Source organism: Microtus ochrogaster, chromosome 17 (genome assembly GCF_000317375.1).
Source record: "Microtus ochrogaster isolate Prairie Vole_2 chromosome 17, MicOch1.0, whole genome shotgun sequence".
NCBI classification, from domain to species: domain Eukaryota; kingdom Metazoa; phylum Chordata; class Mammalia; order Rodentia; family Cricetidae; genus Microtus; species Microtus ochrogaster.
In genome coordinates this window covers 35,157,268-35,178,868 of record NC_022019.1, presented here as the reverse complement: position 1 = coordinate 35,178,868, position 21,601 = coordinate 35,157,268, and the positions used below count along the sequence as shown (strand labels likewise).

Sequence of the window (21,601 nt, the reverse complement as noted above, 5' to 3'; positions counted from 1 at the left end):
GGGGAGGACCTAGGACTTACCACAGGGCAGGTAACCCTGACTGCTCTTTGGACTGGAGAGGGAGGAGGAGAGGAGTGGAGGGAGGGGGAGAAGGGTGGGAGGAGGAGGAGAAGGGTGGGAAAAAGGGGAGGGAAATGGGAGGCTGGGAGGAGGCGGAAACTTGTTTTTTTTTTCTTTTCTCAATAAAAAAATGCTAAAAAAAAAACAGAAAGAAAGAAAGAAAGAAAGAAAGAAAGAAAGAAAGAAAGAAAGAAAGAAAGAGACATAAAAGCAAAGCCTCGGTTGTAATGATATTTTGTCTGTAGTATAACAAAGTTTGCCTGAATATCAGAGTGCAGAGCTAAGCCACTAGTTAGTGGCAGTGGTGACACACACCTTTAATCTCAGCATCCAGGAGGCTTAGGCAGAGGGATCTCTGTGAGTTCAAGGCCACCCTGGGCTACAAGAGATTGATCCAGTCTAAAAGAGAAACAGATCCAGGTGGTGGTGGCTCCCACCTTTAATCCCAGTACTGGAGAGTCACGTGCCTTTTATCCCAGCAGTCTCTAGAGAGGTAGAGACGGGAAGGGATATGCTTGGGCAGAGAGAGGAATATAAGGCTGGAGGAGACTTGAGCAAATGCAGTCTGAGGATTCATAGGGAAAATATTTCTCCTTCAGTCTGAGAAGTCAATAGAAGTAAAAAGTCTCTGTTTCTCTGATCACTCAGCTTTCATGCCCTAATATCTGACTCTAGGTTTTTATTACTAAGAACAATTAGAATTCGTGCTACACTCAGTGGTTGAAGAACAAATAAATATGCCTGAAAAGTATCATCAAACAAACAAAATTACTAGACAGAAGCTTCTAAAAGTGGCGTAGTTGATGCTAAAGGTCTCTAACATCTGTGTTTTTACAAGGACTACAAGAAAAGCCAAGCATCTAGACTAGGTAATTCTTGTTGCATGGAACATGAGCTGAAACTGGGGAAAATCAGTGCTAAGAAATTAATAATGAAGAAATGAAAGGTTACTATAGGACGGAACTATAATTGGATAAATAATGGCAGAGAGTTGAGAAAATACAGGTATATTTGAGAGATTGTTGGGAAGCAGAACAGACAGCATTCAGTGGTCAGTTGAGTATAAAGCATGGAGGGGGTTTTGAGAGAAATCAAGAATTGATATTGGGCCTGAGTGTAGGTATAGTAACTATTCTGTGCATGGAAACAGGGAAGAACATGGGCTTTCCATTCAGGTACAGTTACAGTCAAATACGTTTTGATCCTATCTGGTTAAGAATTGTTTAGATTGAGATCCCTTCTACTTCTCATGCCCAGATGCACATGTTCACATAATCTCTTGTTCACAGGATAACTGTGAGTCTGAGTGAGAAATCCTTTCCCTTCTGAAGGTTCTGCCGTACCTAGTGAATAAGAGGCTTTCAGGAAACCATGAATCTTTCTTCTTCTCTATCTAAAACAATAGTACATTAGTCATACTCCAAATATCTTTTCCAGAATCACCTTGTGTCTAAGGACCTTGACAGAATTCTTATTTTCATGCCTTCCACATGCTTCTGCTACGCAGATCACCTGCAATTTCCTACTTTCTGTAAGAGGGCCTCCTCTCACAAAACCACAAATGAACAGTTATTTTGCAGAATCTGACTTTGTTGTTTTGTACGTTGAGGGTACTCCTGCGAATATGATTAAACTCAATTATCTTGTCCTACTTTTTTTCTGAAACCTATTTTAACTTTTAAATATTACTTGAAATCTATAATTTCAGTACTGCTTCATTTGATTTTTCTCTCATTATCACCTTTCTCTTTTTCTCTCACATCTCTTCTTGCTGTCTCTTCCGCCCACATATTTAGTCAGTAAGCTTTCGTGTGACCTATTATGTTATTGCCAAAGTACTATAGGAGGTAATAAGATAAAGAAAATTAGGCAAATCAAGGACCAGAAAAAAAAACTGCGGATGATATAAATGTAAACCTCCATATTTTATAAATATACAACACACACATATGAAATCAGAAACTATACGAGAGAAAACTATTCATAACAGATTCAAAGCAAGTGTTATAGAAAAATGATGGGTTCTGCAAGTAGAGAAAGGTGTTAGGAAGAAGTAAATTCTGAAGTTATTGTCGATAAATAGAGAAAATTCCAATAGGTGAATTAAAACACCAAGAAGACTTGCGGTTACGAGGAAAAATGAATCGATAATTATGATGCAAATAACGGAATAGTTAAGACTCTAATGAATTTGGATGAAAGGGTATAATGAATACATGTGGCAGAGTTGAAGAACATTGGCTAAGGATTTTAGACTTTCCCGGAATACCAGAAGCCTGCCATGGTTTAGCAGCAGAGAATAGTTTGGTGAGAGATGTATACATATAAGTCATTTCCCCTCCAGAAAGATGGGCAGGATCTGCCACTGCCTCCCAAGTTTCATGACTCCTCACTGACGTCTTCTACTGGCAGGCTCATTTCCATCCACATATGTGAACCATTCCTCACCAGAGTGGGAAGTCTCCAACAGCTCAGAGACTTCCTGTCTCACCATCCAGCAAAATTCACATCTGAGCCTCCAAGACATGGCAGATGGGAGCCCAAGCAGAAGTGCCAGACTCCTGTGTTCCTGCTGTGTCATCTACACCTCACTCTTGGTTGCCAGTCAATCACACTCTAGGACTGGTAGCTTTGTACTTGGTTATTTTAGCTCTAGCTTTTTCTGCTGCCTAACAAAGCTGGTTCTCTCTATGGTGACCAGGCTTAAACACCAATCTTCATTCTGTTCTAAGGTACTGAGGCTTCACCTTGCTCTGCATATTGGTGTAGAGGAAGCTTCTGAAGGTTTTGTTCTCAGTTCCTTCTAAATGTGCCTTTCAATTTATGCCCCACAATGGTTACCCTCTCTCCCTCTTTTATGTCCAGTTTGCTGCCAGAGAACCAAATTATAAGAAAAGACAAAACTACTAATGGAGATGCCTTAGTTAGAGTTCCTATCACTGTGATGAAACACAATGACCAAAAGTTTGAGAGGAAATGTTTTATGCAACTTACCATTACAGTTCATCATCAAAGGAGGTCAGCATAAGCAACTGGACCCAGGAGGTGATGCAGAGGTATAGAGGACTGCCGTTCATTGGCTTATCTCTCATGATTTGCTCACCTAGCTTTGTAAAGAACCCAGTCCAAAAAAAAAAAAAAAAACACCAAAAAGACAAAAAAACTAGTACCACCAGCCCAGGGATTGCATTGCTTGGTCTTACAGCCAGATTATTTTCTCTGGCTTATCTCTCATGATTTGCTCACCTAGCTTTGTAAAGAACCCAGTCCAAAAAAAACAAAAAACAAAAAAAAAAAAAAACCAAAAAGACAAAAAACTAGTACCACCAGCCCAGGGATTGCACTGCTTGGTCTTACAGCCAGATTATTTTCTCTGGTTTATCTCTCATGATTTGCTCACCTAGCTTTGTAAAGAACCCAGTACCAAAACAAAACAAACAAACAAACAACAACAACAACAACAAAAAACCTAGTACTGCCAGCCCAGGGATTGCACTGCTTGGTCTAACAGCCAGATCATTTTCTCTGCTGAGGTTCCCTCCATTCCAGCATGTCAAAACTAGCCATCAGAGGGAAGCAATAAAATCTGCAGTGGCTGATAATGAATTATTATTAAATTATGGTGGGAATTATTATTAAAGGAGAAGCAGGTGAGAACAAGATTGGCAAAGCAAAACAAAAGACTTAGACATCAAGACAAAGTGTGAGGGAAAGGATTACATGTAAATATGAATGTAGCTTTTCCTATTGGTCTAGCAATCTCACTCCTGATATTTAATCTGATAATAAGATCTCCCAAAGAAGGAAAATGTAGATAGGTGAAATAATGCCATGAATTATTATTTATAATTTCCAAATAATAGAAGTTCTAAATGCCTAAGTATAGGAGTCAAATTGATTAAATGGCATTGCATAGAAAAACTGAGTAATAAGTTGTTGAGAAAAGAATAGAAACTCTCAGACACACAACTCTCATGATGAGTTGAGTGACAAATGCAGACTGCTAAATAGCATAGTGATCTTGCTGCCTCGTATGTGAAGGATAAAAAAAAAAAAAAAACACTGGTACTGGACCTCAGGGAGTAAAGGTGTTTTCTCTACAAGCATGAGGGCCTGAGTTCAAACCCTTGCATCTATGCAAAAAAAATAATAATAAAATAAACAGACAAAAGCTTTGTGTGTCTGCTACCTCAGCTCTAGAAGACAGAGAAAGGTGGTCCTAGGAGCTTGCTGGACAGACATGTTAATTGGTAACCTTCCCAGTCAATGAAAGACCCTGTTAAGGCAATAAAATATCCAACATATTGCTTTGGGCTCTATATATCTGCACAGGCACTTTGCATACCCTGCCCTACAAAATACAACATTAACAAAATACTGAGAGAGAGAGTGGATGGCACAGGGGTAGAAGGGAGGAGAAAGCCCAAAACAGCAAAGCTAGCTCCTTACAATGCTAATACTTCCCAGATGATAGCATTTCTCTCTTACTAAAGACTGATGAATTTCTGAATATGCTTTCTGCACCGTGTTGACTTTGGACTCCTCCTCATAACCTATACCATAGTCTATTATAAATATTGAAGGGAAGAAAGGCTAACAAAAAAGCCCTAAAAGTAAAAGCAAACAAATGAATACGATCAATTGTATTTCAAATGGGTGACAAGGGCACCCTATAAAGAATTTAAAAGGAAGTCAAGTAATTTATGAAAATAGCTTTGACTAGACCCCTAAACTGAGCCATAGTTAGGGTGGGGCGAGGGTGGATGGTGTTGAATTGGAATCAAGTCCATTTTTGTTCCTGTACATTTATTTAGTATAGTTGTATCTATGAGCACTTCTTTAAAAACAATCTTAGATGTAAGTAGTATAAAATTAAGCAAATAAGTAAATATTTTGCTGCTGTGAGGAAGCATCACAGATGCCAAACTGAGCAACATTTCATTAAGAATATAAATAATTGGACAGTTGGTATAATAGTTGGTATAATGATTAGATACAAAATGGCTCCCGAAAGGAGTGACACTATTAGGAGGTAAGGTCTTGTTGGAGTGGGTGTGCTCTTGTTGGAGGAAGTGTGTCACTATGGAGGTGGGGTAGAAATCTCTTATATGTTCAAGCCATGCCCAGTGAGACAGTACATTTCCTGTTACCCTCTGATCAATATATAGCCAGTACCATGTTCGCCTGCATATTGCATACTCCCTGCCATGATGATAATGGACAAGTCACCTCAACTAAATGTTTTCTTTTATAAAAGTTGCCATGGTCACAGTGTCTTTTCACAGCAATATATATCCTAAGACATTGAGCATAGTGGCACATGCCTGTGATTCCAGTAGTAGAGACAGTGGCAGGAAGACCATACTAAGTTTGAGTCTAATCAGGACTATAGCAAGAACTAACCCGGCCTGGGTTACACAATAAGAAAGACCTTGCCTCAAAAAATTTAAAACAGCAACATTAACACACACACCCTTAAAGAAAAATAATAAAAAAGAGGGATGTAGTATAGGTATTTTTTGTTTGTACTTGTATAAAATTATCAGTACTATGAAACCAAAATCCATGGAAATAATGAGAGTAAGGGAAAACAGAAAAGATTACACCATAACCCTGTCCCTAGATTAGATCTAGTGAGAAATAGTTGTTGCTATGAAGGACATCATTGAGACATTGACCACGTGGCATTAGAGCTGGCAATTTGCATTAAAGTATTTATCAATTTTACAAAAGAGGCTACAAATATTTTAAAATATACTTTCTACTTTATTAAATATGCTTTATCATCTATCAAGACTATTCTGCCCCAGGAACATTACTGCGCACCTATAATACCAGCTCTTGCAAAGCAAAGGCAGGCTGATTTCAGGGAAGCTGAAACTAACAGGGTCTGTATAGTGAGTTCCAGACTATCCAAGGAGTAAGACTTTGTCTCAAGAGGAAAAAAGGACAATTCAGCATATTTTCTCTTTCATGTAATATTGATGCATCAAGTCATATTCCCTAAAACATCTTCAGATTCAGTAACATTTATTTATGTGTGTGTTTATGCATGTGTGTGTGTGTATGTGTGTGTGTTGGCGGATGATTATGAATTAAAGAAATTCTATTGAAAGCAAAGCAAAGACTACAGTAAGCAGAGAACTGAAGAGACTGTCTATAACACAGTCTGATCTAACTGCTCAGCCTGCTCATTCTGGCCTAATACATCCTAACACCCCTTGTTCTGTATACAGTCCTGATTCCATTAGCAAAACACCCTGACTGAGCTTAATCTACAGTAAGCAATTTGTCACAGCAGACTGTGGAAAAGTCCAAGCTCTGATTACAGAAAAGATCCCCCAATAATGTCAGCTTCAGGGGTGGGATATTTGTGCAAATACTCAAAGGCTTGCCTTTATCATGTCAAACAAATCTTGTACCTCTGGATTCGACCACCCAGATGGCCTCAAAACACACACCGAGTAAACTAATGACAATAGACAAGCAGCTGCACTTCGTAGCCTGTTACGCACATTTGCATTCTGTAGGGTTGCTTTCTCACCTGCAGTACTTTCTCACCTGCAGTTTGAATTTCTCCCTCTATTGCTGGTGTAGAAACAAGCAAAGGCCATGAAAACAGGATACCAAACAAGCTGACACCAAGCAACTCTCTAGGCAAATGAAGATGCTTCGTGCATTCATAGTCACTGAAAATAAATCTCTCTCCTCTCTCTCAAAAAAAAAAAAGTTCACATGACATATCAAAACAACTGAAACTGAACCTTGAGGGCAGCATGTGAGCACAGAAATTTTAGTGCTTTCATTTGAATGCTCAGGTTTAATGCAGTGGAGAAAGAAGAACTGTGAGATCCACGTGTGCACACTGAGGCAACTTAATTACAATTAGAGTATTAAACTATATTAAACTACCACTGCACTGTAAACTGAAACTGTTCTGTTTTGTGTGGTTTTAATAATGAATTTTAACAATTTTTTTGTAACTCTTAAGCAATATTTCTAAATAACTCCTATGAAATACACAAATATTTTGAAAAAAAAACAAAAAACAAATGAAAAAAACACCCAAACCAAAAAACAAACAAACAAAAAACTTTGCTATCATTGTATCTTCAAGGTGGTTCATACCCAGTATCTGAAACTTCCGTCAAATTGAAAATTCCAGCTCCATTGCTGCTACGGTATAAACGTAAAGCACTTTTAATCTCTAGTATAAAGTAAGTAAATCAGTCATGTAAGTCTTAATCAACACTTTAATCCAGCACTCAACATCACTGCTCTCCATTTATACAAAATCTTACACAGCTTCATTTCTGGAGAATACCTTGCTTAAAGGATACATCAGAAACAGCTGGAGACTATCAAGCCAGCAAGTCTCAACAAGATGACATTCTTTTCCTTAACAATTTATCTAAATTACATTTTAAAATGCATACTCAAAAGTGATCTGTTCATCATTTCTACATGTTTATAAAATTCTATTGAAATCCAAATTTTTATTAATTTTTCTTTTTTGAGATCTCTTTATTTTTTAAACAATATATTCTCATTTTACATACCAATCCCAGTTCCTTCTCCCTTCCCTCCTCCCAATCCTCCTACCTTCCCCACCCCATCCACTGCTCAGAGAGGGTAAGCCTTCCCATGGGGAGTCAACAAATTGTGGTACATCACTTTGGTCCAAAGTGTGATTATTTTAATGAAGAACTGTACAGGGATGCAGCTCTTACCTGCATTGGAGCAGATGACATCTTGAGAGTTCCTGCACATCTGGTTGCTGGTTTTTTTGGTCAGGTTACACTTGGTTGGGTACTGGCAAGCCTCCCCAGACCAGCCCACATCACACTTGCACTTCCCGCAGTCACAGGTACCATGGCCTGAGAGAGTAACAACAGTTAGTGAGACTCTGTTTTTTTTTAACCAAGGAAGGGTCTATCATGACAAGAACTCTTAAGAGTAGTGTTGCTTCTGCTATTTGCACTGGGCTCTCACTGGGACTCCTCTTGGATATCTTACCATTGCCTTGTGGCCTAGAGATTCTGTAGCTTCGGATCTCCAGGACCATCTCCTTCACATGCTCTATCAGGTCATAGATGGAATGGATGTTGGGCTGGGTCAACTCACAGCCCTAGTTCTGAGCTTGGCTGGTAGCTGGGTTTGTCAGCCCACTAATTTTCCCTCATCCTCACCACAGTGCAAGCTCTCCAGCACTGACCCAGCTAGCTCACCTGATGCAGCCTGCAGCAACAGGTAGGACCAGTTCCTGCTCTCAGTCCCTCAGGTGGCTTACCTGCACCCACACCACCAGGGCCAGTTCTACTGTGTTACCCAGGAAGGATGCAGATGCAGTGCCCACTCTCCTGAGTGCAGCAACTGGTGAGAGACAGGACCAGCTCTCCCGCCCTCATATCCCTGAGGCCAGCTCTCCCTCCTGCCACATATGATGAGGGGATGGAGTAGGGTGTCTTTCCCTCACCCATGCCACCACATGGGCAGATGAGGGCAAGACCAGCTCTCTTATGTTGATAGTCTTGGGACCGGTTCACCATTACCTCCACCACCACCACCCCTGTCAATAGGGTCATCTCTACTGGGCTGCCCAGGCAAGATGCAGGATCTGCTCTCCTGGGTGCTGCAGCAGTTGAGAAGGAACAGCTTTCCTGCTATCTTAGCCCTGGGGCCAGCTTTCCCACCTACAGCAGGTGACAAGAAGCAAGGATCATCAGTGAAAATAAAGATCTAAGGAGTTTATTCCTCAAAATGGCTCTGGAAAACCTAAGTTCTATATCAGCATGATTGCTTGTCACATTTGTAAAAACAAATATTAGGACTTCATGCTTTTGTTCAATCCACAAAGGACAGAGATGCACCTCCAACGTTCTTTTGTCTCCCAAACATGTCATTCATTCCCATCATGATAATATACTTCTGTGAGTCACAGTATGACCCCTAAATCATGTGACCCAGAGCCAGGTTCACATTTATGAGGTCTAAAGGAGGTTTTAGATAACCCATGGCCACATCAAGTCCTAACCAGAAAAATAATCTCCAAGCCTGACTTTATGGAATGAGTAGTTTGGGTTTTTCTTTTCTAAAACTTCAATTCCCATAACTCTGAAAATTAGTATTTAAATGAATAATCCATCATACTTAAGAACAAGCCCATTGACCTTCAAGTAAGTTCTAAGGAGTCAAGGGAAAACAAACACACAAAACAAAAAAATGTCAGAGAAAAACAAAACAAGACCCAGCCAATTCAGTGGGGAAAACATGTGCAAGATTGTTTTCATTCTTTGCAGCCTCAGCCATGGTGAAGCCAGTCACAGTAAAATATGAAATCAGAACTTCAATCCCGAGGAAGAATTCTGAGACCTAGTCCTGTGGCTGAGCTAATGCTTTGCTCCTACAGTGATATAGAAAGAGTTATGTGAAAAATCGTCAAGTCACTGCCACTAGATCACCACTTCCTGATGGATTTTAGAAGGGCAATGTGAAACTGTCCTCTCCCTGGACTTCTGGTGATATCCTTAGAAGGCATGGTAGTTTGAATAACTGATTCCCATAAGCTCGTGGGGAGTGGTACTATTTAGAGGGGAGGGTTGTTGGAGTAGGTATGACCTTGTTAAAGAAAGTGTGTCACTGAGGGGGTATGAAGGTCTCACATATCCTCAAGCTATATACACTGTGGTGGTTTGAAAGAAAATGGCCCTCAAATGAAGTGGTAATATTAGGAGTTGTGGCCTTATTGCAAGAAGTGTGTCACTGTAAACTTTGAGGTCTCTTTTGTTCAAGTTTCCCTCATTATGACTATCAGTTAACTTCCTATTGCCTGTAAGATGTAGCACTCTCAGCTACTCCAGAACTATGTCTGTCTACACACCACCATGCTACCTACCATGATGATGATGGACTGAACCTCTGAAACTGTAAGCTGTCACTTCAACTAAATGTTTTTCTTATAAGAGTTGCCATGATCATGGTGTCTTTCCACAGCAATATAAACCCTAACTAAGACAGAATTTGGTACTAGGGACTAGGGTATTATTGTGATAGGCCTGACCATATTGGAGGAATTTAAGCTTTGGGAGTTTGGGTTAGGAAAACAGTGGAATACTTTAAGCTCTGCTTATTGGGAAATTCCAGTAGGAGCATGAAAGACAGTGGTGTTGAGAGTTATTTGAATTGTGGGGGGCTGGCTCGAGATATTTCAGAGGAGAAAAATTTTAGCATGTTGCCTAGAGATCATTCTTGTGATATTTAAAAAAAGAATGTGGCTTCTTTTTCCCTTTTCCAAAGAGACTACCTGAGTTTAAGTGGAGAATTTTGGATTAATTCTTCTGGCAGAGAAAAAAAATCTCAAAACAACATAGTGTAGACTCTGTTATGTGGTTATCAGTGTCAACTCTAAGGGGATTTATAGTGAAAAGGAACAAGCTGAGAAAAGAAAAATATAAAATGTACAATTTGAGGAGAAAAGGAGCAACAGGAAAAGGAATGAAGCTAAATCCTATCTTCAATGAGATAAAATTGAGTAATGAAATAAAGAAAGTGGAACTGCAGGGTAAGATGTCACCCAGCTAAGGAATTAAAGAAAGCTGAGAGCCTGGTGTTGTGGTGCATACCTTTAATCCCAGGACTTGGAAAGCAGAGGCTGCTAGTTCTCTGAGTTTGAGGCTAGCTGGGTCTTAAGAGCAAGCTCCAGGACAACCAATCTTAGGCAGTGAAGGAAACCATAAAGAACAGAAAGCTGGTGAATATGTAATTTAATGAGGGGGCTTGTCCCAGCCCCAATAAACAGCAAAACTTGGCAGATTCGATTATATGGTTCTGGTTTTAGCAATAGAAGAAAGGGGTTATATAAATCTCCCTCACTCACTAAATAAAGCTGTAAGGTCAGTCATATGTCATGTGTAGCTGAATTGAGATCTAGAGAAGCCATTGCATGAAGTGGTGAGAGTGAAGCCTGGATTACCTTGGAGGTGCCAAGATATTGGAGATGACAGAGATGGATGGAGATGAGATACCTTCCCAAAAAAGCTACCAACAGGGAGTGTAACCAGCCCAAGAAACAAAAAGAAGAAAGAAGTGGGAATTCTGAAGAGAGTGTGATATCAGACATGAAGATGCAGAGTTTGGAATTTGCCCAGATGGGTTTTAGTCTTGCTTTGGTCCAGTATTTCCTCTCCCAGCTCTCACCCCTACATTTTAGAATAATAATGTATATCCTGTTGGAAGTATGATGTGGTATTATTATTGTTATTATTATTATTATTAATTACTAGTAATTATTATTATTTTAAAGGGGATTACAGTCATGGGATTGCATGAATCTCAGAAAAGATTTTGAACTTTGGACTTTAAAACTTTGTTGAAACTGTGATATGCTGTGGGCTAATGCTCCTGTACCCTATAAAGATTTGTCACTCATGTTGGTTGACTAAAATGCTGACTAGCCAATAGTCAGGAAGAAAGTATATGCAAGGAGACCAGTCTAGAAGTATTTTGGGAAGAGGAAAGACTCAGTCTGCAATCACCACCCAGATACAGAGGAAGCAAGATGAGACTGCCTCACTAAACAAAGTGCCAAACCACATGACTAAATGTAGATAAGAATTATGGGTTAATTTAAGTTGTAAAAGCTAGCTAATATTAAGCCTGAGCTAATAGGCCAAACAGTTTATAATGAATATAAGCTTCTGTGTGTTTCTTTGAGATTGAACAGCTGCCAGACCAGGTGACACAGAAACTTCCATCTACAGTGATAGACTATAGGAATTTTTGATGTTGAGCTAAATGCATATTGCATTATGATATAGTTATAAGCTTATGGGTGCCAAGGAGTAGGATAGGGTAGTTTGAATGTAATTGGGCTCCATAAGCTCATGAGCAGTGGTACTATTAGGAGGTGTGGCTTTGTAGGAGCAGGTATGGCACTGTTGAAGGAAGTGTGTCACTGTGAAGATATGTTGGGAACTGTAGATCCCTGGCCCCCTGACTTTCTTTCCTTGCCTCAGACCCTTTGCCTGCTGGAGTGAACTGAGCAAAATACCTGTGCCTGCAGCTACTCTGAGCACAAGACCTTGATGGCAGCCTGGTGGGCAGGCATCTGAAAGATCCTGAGAGCTGGGTGTGGCTAAGGAAGCTTTCTCTGAGCATAATTACTTGGTATTGGCATTCTTGTATCAAGAATGACTCATGTCCATGTCTCTCTCTGTGTCTGTTTATGTATTTTTAAGTCTTCAGGCTTACTTAGTTCCTGGCTCAAATACCACTCCTCTAGTGACACTGGAGATACAGGACCATTTGGCTTTTTACAGGGCTTTGAGGTTTCATATATGCTCAAGTCATACCTTGTGTCTCAGACCACTTCCTGTTGCCTGCAAGTCAAAAAATAGCTCCTTCTCCAGCACCATGTCTGCCTGAATGCTGCCATGTCCAGCCATGACATTAATAGACCATATCTCTAAAATTTTAAGCCATCAATTAAATATTTTCCTTTATAAGAGTTGTTCATGGTGTCTCTTCACAGCAATAGAAACCTTAAGAAGAAAGGCATCAGAGAGCAATACAGAAATTGAATGCTTTTACATATACAATAACTGCTTCCAAGTGAAAATAAAAATGCTTTCAGTACTGAAAATATTTTAAAAGTAATTTGACATTGGTACCAATAAAATTATTATACTTTCCTCTGCTGAACAGAAGGAGGTAAAATGAGGAAAGGGTAGCACTTTTCTCTCTATCAAATCTTCTATCTTGTAAATAAATAAAATATCAAGGTATATATCACAAGGATTATATTTACTGAAAAGCACCTGAACAACCCTTCTGTGGCTTAGGATCCATGAGATAATGGGATTGAGGCACCACAAAGGAGGCTCTAGAGAAGTACATCATAAGTAAACATGTGAGGACTGTAAGAAAAGGGACCAAGACAGCATGAGAACTAAGCACAGAAAAGGCTGAAATCTACATTAATATGTTTTTCTTTTCATTTGTAACTGCATTGTGGTGCATAAGATGTTGACAATAGAGGAGGCTGGATGAAGGGTGTACAAGAATCTGAACTGTGTTTTCAGCTTCTCTGGGAATCTAACGTTATCTCAGAATTCATTGTATAAAAACATGAACACTCTGTGCAATAAACCTATTTTCTAGCTGCAACCCTTAAAACTAACTTTAACTAAAATGCAGGGTTTATTAGGTAATATATACCACACAGAGTATGGAGCTTATTGATATGTACTGTATAAAAGGGCATTGAATAATAGTTGCTACACATATTAATTTAAATTAATTTAAAAATTAAGTCAACAAAGGACTTTTTTCAAAGGGGGGCATTTACTCCGGGAAGGAGAAAGGAGGATCTTCAGACTGAGGAAACTAATGAAACATATAAGACCAAGGAAGGTCATGAATATTACAAGACTCACAAGTTGCATTTCCAGAATCCTATTCATAGTAAGCAAATGTTAGAAAAGAAGAAACTGATTGCAAGTTGTGAAGGGAACTTTGGTGATGCAGCTTTTGTAAGTTATTAATTATGCAGGGAAAGTGACCTGGACATGGTCACTTATTAATGCTCTTGTAAGTAACCCATAAACTCATTGGCCAACTAAGCTAAATTGGCATAGAATAGTTTTTGTTGTCTGCTATTCCATGCTTGTTTCATGCCTTCCCAGAAGTCACTTAACAAATGCACTTAAGATGTGAACACTAAGTGTGCTGATTTTTCTTCAGATATCACTCTTCTCAACCCTTTCAATAAGTATAGTAAAAAATACATGTTCACATAATAATGCACAAGTATGGATATGCATTGTGTGTGTGTTATTACTCAACACATACAAATACTTACAAGCATCAACAAACACAGTTCTCACCAACTGTTAATTTCCCATGAGGCATCACTTATCTCTACAACAATGAGAACTTTTGCTATATTTATCTCCAAAATATGACTAGATTTGTTCATACTACTATACATTTCAAATATTTTTAGAATTTCCTTGAAATAGGTCAACTAGAAGAAATGCTTGTACACAAATATGTTTTTCCCCTCTGTAAAACACTGGTTTTGGTTTGTTGTTGTTGTTGTTGTTTTCAAGACAAGGTTTCTCTGTGTAGCCTTGGCTGTCCTGAAATTCACTTTGAAAACCAGGCTGGCCTCTAACTCAGAGATCTGTCTGACTCAGCCTCCCAAGTGCTGTGATTAAAGGTATGAGTCACCACAGTCCAGCCTAAAACGCTATTTTAAAGGCTACTTAACTGCTGAGCCATCTCCAGAATGGGAGCACTGGACTGAGCTCCCAAGGTCCAGTTGAAGAGCAGAAGTTGGGAGAATATGTCCAAGGAAGTCAGGACCGCAAGGGGTTGGTCCACCCACTGAGACAGTGTGCCTGAACTAATGGGAGCTCACCAAGGCCAGCTGAACTGGGACTGAACAAGCATGCAATCAAAATGGACCCTCTGAATGTGGCTGACAATTGGGGCAGACTGAGAAGCCAATAATAATGGCACTGGGATTTGTCTCTACTTCATATACTGGCTTTTAGTCTATTTGGATGCATACTTTCTTAAGCCTGGATGGAGGGCCTTGGACTTCCCACAGAGCAGGGTACTCTGCCCTCTCTTAGGACTGGAGGGGGAGGAAGGAAGGGTGAGTGGAGGAGCAGAAGGGAAATGGGAGGAGGGGAGGAAGTGGAAATTTTGAATGGTATTATTTATAAAGCAATAATAAATAAATAAATAAATAAATAAATAAATAAATATAAATAAATAAATGCTACTTAAACCAGCTCTCTCTCTCTTTTTCTTCCTCCTCCTCCACCTGTTCCTCCTCCTCCCTCAGTGTGGTCATAGAACTATAATTAGATTCATTTGTGACACTTTAAATCCCTCTTGAATTCTACCTACATCCTGGATGATTTCTTTTAATTTTACCTACAGCAAACTTACTTTTTGTGGGTTACAATTCAGTGGATTTTGACAAAGGGATTCATAGACAATAGGCACAGTTTTTATATAGCAATACCAACACTCCACAGATTGTTTCATGGTCCCTGCTAAAGAGCTTTCTTCCTATCCCTCAGCAATGACTAGGCTAGTCTATATTTCTGTCCTCCAGGTGAAGCCTGTTTTTCAGCAATGGGTGAATAGAATTGCTTCCTAAACATTTTTCTAAATCGGGCTTCATCCCCTTGTCAAGACGCATTAAACCCAATTTTGTATAGGTATGAATCACTATTCATTTGGAGCTTTTTATCTTTATAAGTTTCTGACTAATATTCTACTGTATGGGTTTAAGAGAGTGTCCATTAACAGTTGAAGGGCATATGTGTTGGCTAGAAATTCATAACAGTTCTCAACTAAACTGATTTATATGTTTGAGTCTAATTATTCTATGGCTACACATTTTTGAAATAGGGCTGCAATATCAACAAAAAATAGAAACCATAATTATATTTGAAAAGTTCCAATGTGACTGTAACATTTCTTTTAAGTGTGTGTGTGTGTGTGTGTGTGTGTATGTGTGTGTGTCTGTGTGTGTGTCTGTGTGTGTGGTGTACATGTGTGTGTTTAGTGTAGTTCTGGAGAAAGAATTCAAGACTTCATGAATGTTAGCCAAAATGTTTATGATGGGGTTACATCCACAACCTCCTTGCATCACTCATTTTTACCAAAAGAATGTGTGGTCCAGTTTGTCCACATCTCACAACCACTAAGTGCTTGGAATATCACATCTCGTCTTCTGCTCTTATTTCTCTTCCATTTTCTTTTAGATTTTAATAATTCTAATAGATTTGTAGTGAAACATCATTGTGGTTTAATTTGCATTTCCCCAATGATTCTGATATTTGGTATTTTTTTTCTTTTTTTTCTTTTTTTTCATTTTTCTTTTTTATTTTTTAAATTTATTTATTTATTGAGGATTTCTGCCTCCTCCCCGCCACCGCCTCCCATTTCCCTCCCCCTCCCCCGATCAAGTCCCTCTCCCTCATCAGCTTGAAGAGCAATCAGGGTTCCCTGACCTGTGGGAAGTCCAAGGACCGCCCACCTCCATCCAGGTTTAGTAAGTTGAGCATCCAAACTGCCCATGCCCCCCCAAAGCCAGCACGTGCAGTAGGATCAAAAACCCATTGCCATTGTTCTTGAGTTCTCAGTAGTCCTCATTGTCCGCTATGTTCAGCAAGTCCGGTTTTATCCCATGCTTTTTCAGACTCAGGCCAGCTGGCCTTGGTGAATTCCCGAAAGAACATCCCCATTGTCTCAGAGTGTGGGTGTACCCCTCGCGGTCCTGAGTTCCTTGCTCGTGCTCCCCCTCCTTCTGCTCCTGATTTGGACCTTGAGATTTCTGTCCGGTGCTCCAATTTGGGTCTCTGTCTCTGTCTCCTTTCATCGCCTGATGAAGGTTAATATTCAGGGGGATGCCTATACGTTTGTCTTTGGATTCACCTTCTTATTTAGCTTCTCTAGGATTGCGAATTCTCAGGAAATTTGGGATCAACCTACCCCTGGACCCAGCAATACCACTCTTGTGAATATATCCAAGAGAGGCCCCATCATACAACGAAAGTATATGCTCAACTATGTGCATAGCAGCATTGTTCGTAATAGCCAGAACCTGGAAACAACCTAGATGTCCTTCAATAGAAGAATGGATGAAGAAAGTATGGAATATATACATATTAGAGTATTACTCAGCAGTAAAAAACAAGGACTTCTTGAAGTTTGCGTACAAATGGATAAAAATAGAAAACACTATCCTGAGTGAGGTAAGCCAGACCCAAAAAGAGGAACATGGGATGTACTCACTCATATTTGGTTTCTAGCCATAAATAAAGGACAGTGAGCTTATAATTCGCAATCCTAGAGAAGCTAAATAAGAAGATGATTTCAAAGATATTTGGTATTTTTAAAACCTGCTTTATTTTCTATGTATGTATTTTCTTTTGTTCATTACTATGTTGGTTTTCCTTGGTATGAAAATTTGTAATTTTCAGATTTTAGACACAAGGTTGCTGTCATAAAAATATTTGCAAATATTTTCTCCAATTAGCAGCTTATTTTTCATTCTCCTTAACAGCTTCAAATAAAGACAAAATGAGTTTTATTTCATTTAAATGCATTTAATCAAGTTTTTTTCTTTAACAGCTAATTAGAATCTGTCTATATATTCTGCCTAATGTCAAGTTTATTTTCTTGCTGTCAGTAAAAAATCTTGGGTCCTAGACCTTGCATAATTATAAAACTTTGATTTTCAGAGAACCCCTGTATGTTCTTAAGAATGCTTTGGCCGCATAGCACAATTGCTTTGATTTTCTATGTAAAATACAAAATTATACTTCTTATACATGCAAAAATAAAGCTTTCAGAGATTTTACTGGGATTTCTCAGAATTTATGGACTTGAAATATCTTACTATCCAGGTATTAAATATAATAAAATGCTTTAGAGTTTTGAGTGTTGTACCAGCCTGTGTTTTGAGACATATTCCATTTCGGTCTCAGCAATCACATTTTGACATATTCTCTTATAGCTTATGTGTATCTGGTAATATTCATTAATGATTTCTATATCTATTTATCTGCTTACTTATTTACATACTTACTGATGTGGGATTCCTCTCTGTGTGCTGTGATTACCATTTATGAATAAAGAAAGCTGGCTTGGCCTGATAGGGTAGAACAGAGCTAGGCAGGGAAAACTTAATTTTATGCTGGGAGGAAGTAGGTGGGGTCAGAGAGAAGCCATGTAGCCCTGCTGGAGCGAAATGGAACTTTAGCCAGGAAGCCACAGCCACGTGGCAATACACAAATTAATAGAAATGGGTTAAATTAAAATGTAAGACTTAGCCAATAAAAAGCTAGAGCTACTGGGCCAAGCAGTGATTTAAATAATACAGTTTCTGTGGCATTATTTCAGGGCTGAGCTCCCAGGAACAAACAAGCAGCCTCCTCCTACAATTTACTTACTTAATTTGATTTTTTGAGGCAGGGTTTCTCTGTGTAAGAGCTCCAGCTGTCCTGGAACTTGCTTTGTAGACCAGGCTGGTCTTGAACTCAGAAAGATCAGCCTGCTTCTGCCTCCTGATTAAATATGCTGGGGTTAAAACATGTGCCTCCAACTATGACTGTGTTCTTAGATTACATTGCTATGAAGGTCTCTTGTTAAGAGTGTTATCTAATTTTAGTTTACAGGAAAGCTTGACAAAATGATTTGAGATGTGTCTTCCAATTTTCCATTTTGGGGATAGAGATTGTATATAATCAGTATTATATTATCCACAAGGTTTTGATAACTTTTCTAGTGAAACCATTGGTTTAGGCTGTCATTTGGTGCTGTCAATGAATTTTCCAGACAGGGTTTCTCTGTGTTGCCCTGGTTGTCCTGGAACTAGCTCCATAGACCAGGCTCTCCTCAAAATCAGACATCCAACTATCTCTGCCTCCCATGTACTGCAACTAGAGGCCTGCCCAGCACCACCTTGCAACTATCTTTTTATCAAATGTTTAATTACTATTTATTATCTTTCTTCTGTAATAGGAAAATAATGGAATCCTTTTCATTTTTTTAAATTTTTTTTTAATTGAGAAAAAGAAAAAAAGTTTCTGCCTCCTCCCAGCCTCCCATTTCCCTCCCCCTCCTTTTCATTTCTTATGATTTTGTAGGTCACACCGTTTAGCAAATCAGCCCATTTCATTTAAACTGTTGAATTTATGTTTATAATAAAGCAGATCACCCTTTTAACACTGGTATGTGGTGCCCTCATTTACTGTTTTCCTAGGCTTATTTGTTCTGCCAAGAATTACATCATACATTTTGATATTTTCAAAGACTTATCTTTTGATATTTCTTCTTTAATTTCATTAATTTCTCCATGAACTTTTCTCATCTCACCAGTTCTCCACTCTGAATTTAATTAGATCATCCTTTCTTTGTGCTTTAATGTGTGATAACTAATTTTAAATATTTCTTCTGTCCTGTTATAAAATTTGATGCTGCAAATTTTTCTATAAGTAATCTTCCTGTACCTCACAAAAATTGCTATATGGTATTTTTATTTTCATTTAGGTTAACATTTTAACACCCCAAGATGATTACTTTTTGACCTATGGGTTACTTAAAAATGCACTATGTATGCTGCAGACTTTTAGAGGGACTTATCAGAAACGTTTCTTTGGTTTTTATTCATTTCAGTATGATATAATACTACAGAGTCTCTTTTAAATTTCTAGAGGTTTATTATATGGCTCAGAGTTCCCATCATATTTAACTTCTCTTATGCACTTCATTCTATGACGTAATGATGTAAACCAGGTCAAGCTGGGGAGGGTTTCATTTAGGCTTTTTATTTTCTCATCAATCTTCTGTTTACTCTGTCGATTACTGAGCAGGGAGTGTTCACATCTCCAACTGTGATTATTGATTCTCAATTTTCATTTCAGTTGTGTCATTTTATTCTTGATGTCTTTTAGGCTCTACCGTAAGTGCACAAAATTTGGCTTGCTCACCTTGCTACAGAATCATAACTGCTTTGTTATGTGGTGTCCTTACCTGAATGCTAAGCCCTGCCTTCGAGTCCACAAATCAGCAAGGCTGTCCTCTCTTCAACTACACAAATATTTAAATGAAATACATTCTTTTCACTCATTTACTGTTGACCTAGCCATATCTTACATTTTTACTCATTTCTTACATAGGGCATGAGTAGGAACTTATGTCTTAACTGACAGTCTCCATCTTTTAATCAGCATTCTCTGATCTGAGTTCAGAGTAGTTTAATACTTTGGATTCATATTTATCATCTGTTTTCATATTTCCTCTTTTAATTCCCTTCTCTTTTGTTAGTTGAGCATTATTTATGATCCTAAGTTTTCCTCTACTAACTAATTCTGCATTGTAGTTTACAGTGGATGTACAGCATTATCCTTTAATTAACCAGAGTTTACTTTCAAATATTTTATATGTGGTGTTAGGAACATAACAGGTCAATTACTTAATCTCTCCTTCTCATTCTCTATGCTATTTTGCTTTTGCATAAACATGGCTCACATTAACGGTAAGAATATTATAATATGTTGTTATTTTGTTTTGCATTATACAGCTGTTTTCAATTTAGGTCAAGTAAAACCAGGTAAATGTGAGTGCTGTTTCATGGTAATTTATTTCATTTCTAGCTGTCTTCGTCTTTTTGGTAGACGAGGTAATTTCCAGTGTCATATCCCTTTGCCTGATGGGGTTTATATTTCCTAAGGTAAAGCTGCTGTGATAAATATTCTTAAATGTAAAGTCCATCATTTTGATTTAAGAAAACACATTTTTGCTAGGTGCAATCATTGTTGCCTTTTCATTCCTTTGAGAGTTTTAAAAGTGTCATTCCATTTTCCTCTTGCCCACATGATTTCTGACAAGAAGTCTCCAAAGATTTTCATCTTTGTTCTTCTGTATTTAATGTATCTACATTCCCCTGTCATTCCAAGATCTTCTGTCTTTACTCTGAGCAAACTGAGTACGATAGAGTTTCCTTTTAGGAGTGTGTTCTTTTTTCCCATACTTCCCCCAGGTATCATAGGCGCCCTAGAAAACAGCATTTACTTGCCTTTTGCCAAACAGAGAAAAAAGCTCTTGTGCTATAAGGAAATCAGGACCATGCATATAAAAGTTCTTATAACCATAGAAGTTTGCTGGTCTTCCTAAGGTGTCGAGTTCATGAATCACTTTGAAAAGCAATTTCCATTCTCTTCAGTAACCACTCAATGGGATTTAATAGGAAGAAAGTGTGAGGATAGTGTGGGATCCCCCCCCACACACACACACACATGCTGTTGGAGTGTCAAATTCCAGGTCTTCCTATATTCTTCTGTACACATGCTGCCCCATGAGAGCCTGGGTGTAACCCCCAGGAAAGTTAGGGCTCACACCTCGTCTCCCTCCACCTGCTCATCTGTTCATAATTAGGCCTCGTTGCTTGTCCTGTGATTCCAGATCAATTTGAAAACACAGAGGAACCAGCAGTTTGACTACTTTTCTCCAGTGCCAGGTTATAAAACTAGACTTTCTAGCTCTCTGAATCCCAGATGGAAACTAAAATCATAATTTGCTTCCGGGAGTAAGCTCATCAAAAGAACATAGTAATTGGGGCTTGCTTTCCCAGATCTAACAAGACTGTGTAGTCATGTTTAAATAGAGGTTATAAATATGAACAAGGCTAACATGAGTCACTTCAGTAATTCAGTCATTCTTAACCACCGTCGGTAATATCTGCTTGTTTTAAATTTTAAAATCACACAATGGATATATAATGTTTAATTTGAAAGTATTTGTTCTTATGTAAGTTGTTTAACTGGAATAATTTAAAAACTAAAATTGCTCTCTTTCTTGGAGGGTCACAGCCAGACTCTGTTTACTTAAATTTATAGAATGCTTTCTATGATTTCTACTGACAATAAAAAACAATGACTTCTCGAATTTTGCATGCAAAGGGATGGAAATAGAAAACACTATCCTGAGTGAGGTAACCCAGACCCAAAAAGATGAA

The 21,601-nt window shown here is 38.6% G+C and overlaps 1 protein-coding gene across 1 annotated transcript in view; it reads right to left on the bottom strand.

Moving 5' to 3' along the window:
• Itgbl1 (integrin subunit beta like 1) overlaps positions 1 to 21,601 on the bottom strand; it is a 187,348-nt gene that overhangs the window by 95,020 nt on the left and 70,727 nt on the right. Inside the window, exon 3 of the mRNA XM_005355707.3 lies at positions 7,791 to 7,937. Coding sequence (XP_005355764.1) covers positions 7,791 to 7,937 — 147 coding nt within the window. The remainder of the gene's footprint in view (positions 1 to 7,790; positions 7,938 to 21,601) is intronic.